We start from the raw sequence: 4,085 nt of genomic DNA, 5'->3' as shown, positions 1-4,085 counted from the left end.
GTCATAGACCTCTCTTAGTTGTGCATCACCCAGTCTGTCTCCTCTTGCTATGTTAACCAACTTACTCTTTATGGCAAACCAGCAAGGTTGCTTTCACAGGTTGCTTTCAAGGCTGCTTTCATCTACTATACCCATGAAAGGAACAAGCACTATCACCTTACACAGGGTTAGTAAAGTCCCACTCCTTAGTTTAGTTTAATATCTGTACCTGTGAAGTATTTGTTCCCAGCCATTGAGAAGTCTGGACTATTTGTGCCATGAACTTAACATTTATTGATACTGCTCATAGTAGGTCACATCTGTTGAGTAGAATAATAGAATAATAAACCAGGTTGGAAGAGACCTTCAAGATCATCGTGTCCAACCCATCAACCAATCCAACCCACCCAAACAGCTAACCCATGGCACCAAGCACCCTCCTGAACACCTCCAGTGATGGTGACTCCACCACCTCCCCGGGCAGCCCATTCCAATGGACAATCACTTTCTCTCTCTCTAGAACTTCTTCCTAACATCCAATCTAAACTTCCCCTGCCACAGCCTGAGACTGTGTCCTCTTGTTCTGGTACTGGCTGCCTGGGAGAAAAGACCAACCTCTGCCTGTCTACAACCTCCCTTCAGGTAGTTGTAGAGAGTGATAAGGTCACCCCTGAGTCTCCTCCTCTCCAGGCTAAGCAACCCCAGCTCCCTCAGTCTCTCCTCATAGGGCTTGTGTTCCAAACCCCTCACCAACTTTGTTGCCCTTCTCTGGACACGTTCCAGCAAGTCAACATCCTTCCTAAACTGAGGGACCCAGAACTGGACACAGTACTCGAGGTGTGGCCTAACCAGTGCAGTGTACAGGGGCAGAATGACCTCCCTGCTCCTGCTGGCCACACTGTTCTTGATGCAGGCCAGGATGCCATTGGCCCTCTTGGCTGCCTGGGCACACTGCAGAATGAGAGCATGTCCCACAGCTTGCAGTTCATGCTTGTGCTACTGGGGGACACTATCATTTCAGGTGGTCTCTGCCATTTATTTTTGCAGACCTCAGCTGGCCAGCTTCTAATTCCACCCTCTCCTGCCCATTCTCAATAATTTTCTGGATGGTGATCTTCTTCTTCTTCTTTCTTCTTGATCTTTTCGGTAGAGGCTGACACTGATCTGACATTGTATGGCCCAGCTGTATCTTCAACAAAGGAAGAGATGAACTGCTCTCTGGGGTGGAACGAATTCCATGCTGTGAATGGCTCCATAAAGTCAGGAGGCAGCTGGGAGCTTCTTTCACTTCTCCAGTACAGGTTTTCCATGTTGGCAAAGTGGTCAAAGAAAAAATGCACAAGAAGGTCCATCCCACCAAAGTCTTCATAGAATACACAGAAGGAGTCTCCTGAACAGACCTGTCATAGTCCAACCGTTTCTGAGGGTCAGACAAAATCCTGTATGCCTCAGCAATTTCTTTGAATTTCTCTTCAGCATTCACCTTGTTAGGATTCTTGTCAGGAAGCCATTTTGGTGCTAGTCGGTAGTAGGATTTCTTAACATCATCCTGTGAGGCACTTCTGTTTAGTCCAAGGACTGCATAATAATCCAGCATCTCCAAGGAAAGGTGGGATTGTCTGGAAGATGTCTGGCTTCATACCTCTCTCCCTTCAAGGACATGAAGCCCAGGGATGACCAGTGTGCAGAGACTCCTGGATGCCTAATGATGCTGTGCTCTGCAGAGGCTGGTGAGTCCTCACTTCATCCCTTGATGTCTGCTGTCTTTCCACACCATAAGGCCATAGTGCTGCTTGGCTGTACTCACATAAGCTCACAAACCGTGAGATTATGACCTCTCCAGGGTGACAGCAGTCTCCAGGGTGATGGTAACTAGCAGAGTTCCTCAGCAACAGCAGTTCTCCACAGTTCCAGAAAGTTCTAAAACAGCTCAGCTCCCAGCAGCTTCTCTCAGCAGTTCTCAACACTCTTCTCAGCTGATCTTCCCCTAGCAGCTGATCTAATTCTAACCAATTTCCCACTAACCAATTTTTCTAACAGCCCATTCTCTCTAGCACAGTTTTTGGGGAGGGTAAATAAATTGGAGAAGGCTCAGGGAAGAGCCATAAAATGAGATTAAGGGTTTGGAAAATATGCTCTGGGGAGAGATACTTAGGGAAAGTGTCTTGGTATTAAAAGGAAGTTCAATGTCAGCATCATCATAGTCTGTAAGAACCTAAATGGGACCAGGAATTCAATGACACAGGGAATCTTCAGTCTCCCAGACAAAGCAATTGGAAGATGGTATTAGCCAAATTTAAACTCAAAATGTCCCTCTTGCTGAAGGCCATGAATCATTGGAGTTTTGTCATGTGGCCATTTTTAGACCCAGAGTGGCCCTTTTCCCAAAATCATGATTAGGTGCCCATTATGAGCTCTTCAGAATTTATAACCAAACCTAGCACTTGCAGAAGACCTAATTTCTCATGTTAACACCAAAATAAATGCCCAGAATGAATCTCATTCACATCCTGAGCCAATTTTCTAGCTGCCTTTTTTGTCCCAAGCTACACGCATGTACATCAGAGGTGCCCCATGAACTTGAATGCAGGCAAGTTCAGCCTGAGGGGCTGAACTTTGATGATCCAGTCTGGGGTTATCCTGCATCTGTTTCTGTTCCTTGGGTTTGCCATTCCTATGGAAAATGCAGTATCCTCACAGGGAATTTTTGCATGAAGGAGGTCTCCAAGGAAATACCAGTAAGGAGAACTCATCTGTCTGTAACACAGCGTCGTAAACACCTACTAATGGCAGCATGTGGTGCAGATCCCTGCTCTCATTTCCATTATCCCACACTTTGGGACAGAGTTGAGAGCCAGCTAGACCAAAGAGCATATGTGCAACGTATGAGCTGGCTGCTGTCTTAACATATATTGTACGTGTGAGGTTGTAGAGCCAAGAGACAGCTGTCTCAGCCTGTAGAAAGCAGTGCACCAGAGGAAGAGCTGGTGTGTGTTGGGGGTGGGCTTTGATTTGCTGTTTCTTTCACTGGTTAGTGATGGGTCAGTAGGATGGAGGTACTTGTCATATTCTTGTGGTAAAAGTTGTCGTAAGGTAGTGCAGTGCTGGTTTGGAGGCTGAACCTCAAAGCAGCACAAAGCAACAAAGGAGTTCATGGTCCCATGGGCTCACCTCATCAGGGAGATCTCAGATTTTGCCTTCTTCTGCACAGAAGAGGTCTTCTGAAGTACAGGGTGGTTGTGCCTCATGAATTGTGCTGGGTGTTGTTTGTACTGTGTCAATGGCAACAGTTCTTCTCAACCCAGCAGCAAGCTGCCTCTGCTGCCTGTTTGAACTCAGAGAGGTCTTTGTACTTCCAAAACACTCCCAAAGCACTCTTCTGCACGGAAGGGAGAGTTAAGGCTTCATGTCTCGCTCACACTGCAATTGTTTGCTTGAAATCTTTCCCAGTGGGACTCACTTATTTGGGCTAGTGATTTTTCAGGCTTGTCCATCAGACCTGAAGGTGATCCAAGCTTACCACCCACAAGCCCCTGAAGGACGCCCGCAGCTCCTAGCCACTGTGGTCCATATGCAGATGCTTGGCAGAAATGTCAAGAGCAATTACTCTTCCTACTCTCTGTTACAGAAAAGGGAAAATGGGATGTCAGAAAAGCCTGTTGGAAGATCCCAGCCCAGTTATATCTACTGCAGGGAGTGGGGATGTGCTCAGAAGGAAGGGGGTGACTCTTGCCTCATGCTGTCTCTTTGCAAAGCACCTCCTCCCTTACTCACTTTTGATGCTGAAAGCCCATCTCACTTGCTGGTGCACTGGATTATCTACCTTGGATTTAGTGCATCCTACCCATCTGAAGAGTAGGGAGTGTTTTTCTCCTGTCATCCCCAAAAGGGGCATGCTCACTGCCTGTCTGCCTGCTGTCTGCAGCAAGCTTGGAGATTAGCAGCCACTCAGGAGAGGCCACTGCTGTGTGCCAAAAAGGTCTGCGGGGGAAAAAAGAAAGGGTTGAGGAGGAGCAAGGAGAAAGGGAAATTAGAGAGACAAGCACACATTGAGTAACTAGACCCAAACTAGCGTGGCAGCCCCATCCCTAGAAAACAAAGCTTTG

The 4,085-nt window shown here is 47.2% G+C and overlaps 1 protein-coding gene across 1 annotated transcript; it reads right to left on the bottom strand.

The window, feature by feature from the left end:
• Window positions 1-991: 991 nt before the first annotated feature.
• LOC137453987 (chaperone protein DnaJ-like) lies at window positions 992-1,576 on the bottom strand. Its single transcript, XM_068163800.1, is given in 3 exon segments — window positions 992-1,114; window positions 1,116-1,197; window positions 1,356-1,576. Coding segments are annotated over 3 exon segments (426 nt in total).
• Between the last annotated feature and the right edge of the window lie 2,509 nt (window positions 1,577-4,085).

The sequence above is a fragment of the Melanerpes formicivorus genome, unplaced genomic scaffold (assembly GCF_026170545.1).
Source record: "Melanerpes formicivorus ecotype bairdi unplaced genomic scaffold, bMelFor1.0.p_v2 SCAF_74, whole genome shotgun sequence".
NCBI classification, from domain to species: Eukaryota; Metazoa; Chordata; class Aves; order Piciformes; family Picidae; genus Melanerpes; species Melanerpes formicivorus.
Note: the sequence above shows the minus strand (reverse complement) of the source record. Positions and strands in the feature narration are given on the sequence as shown.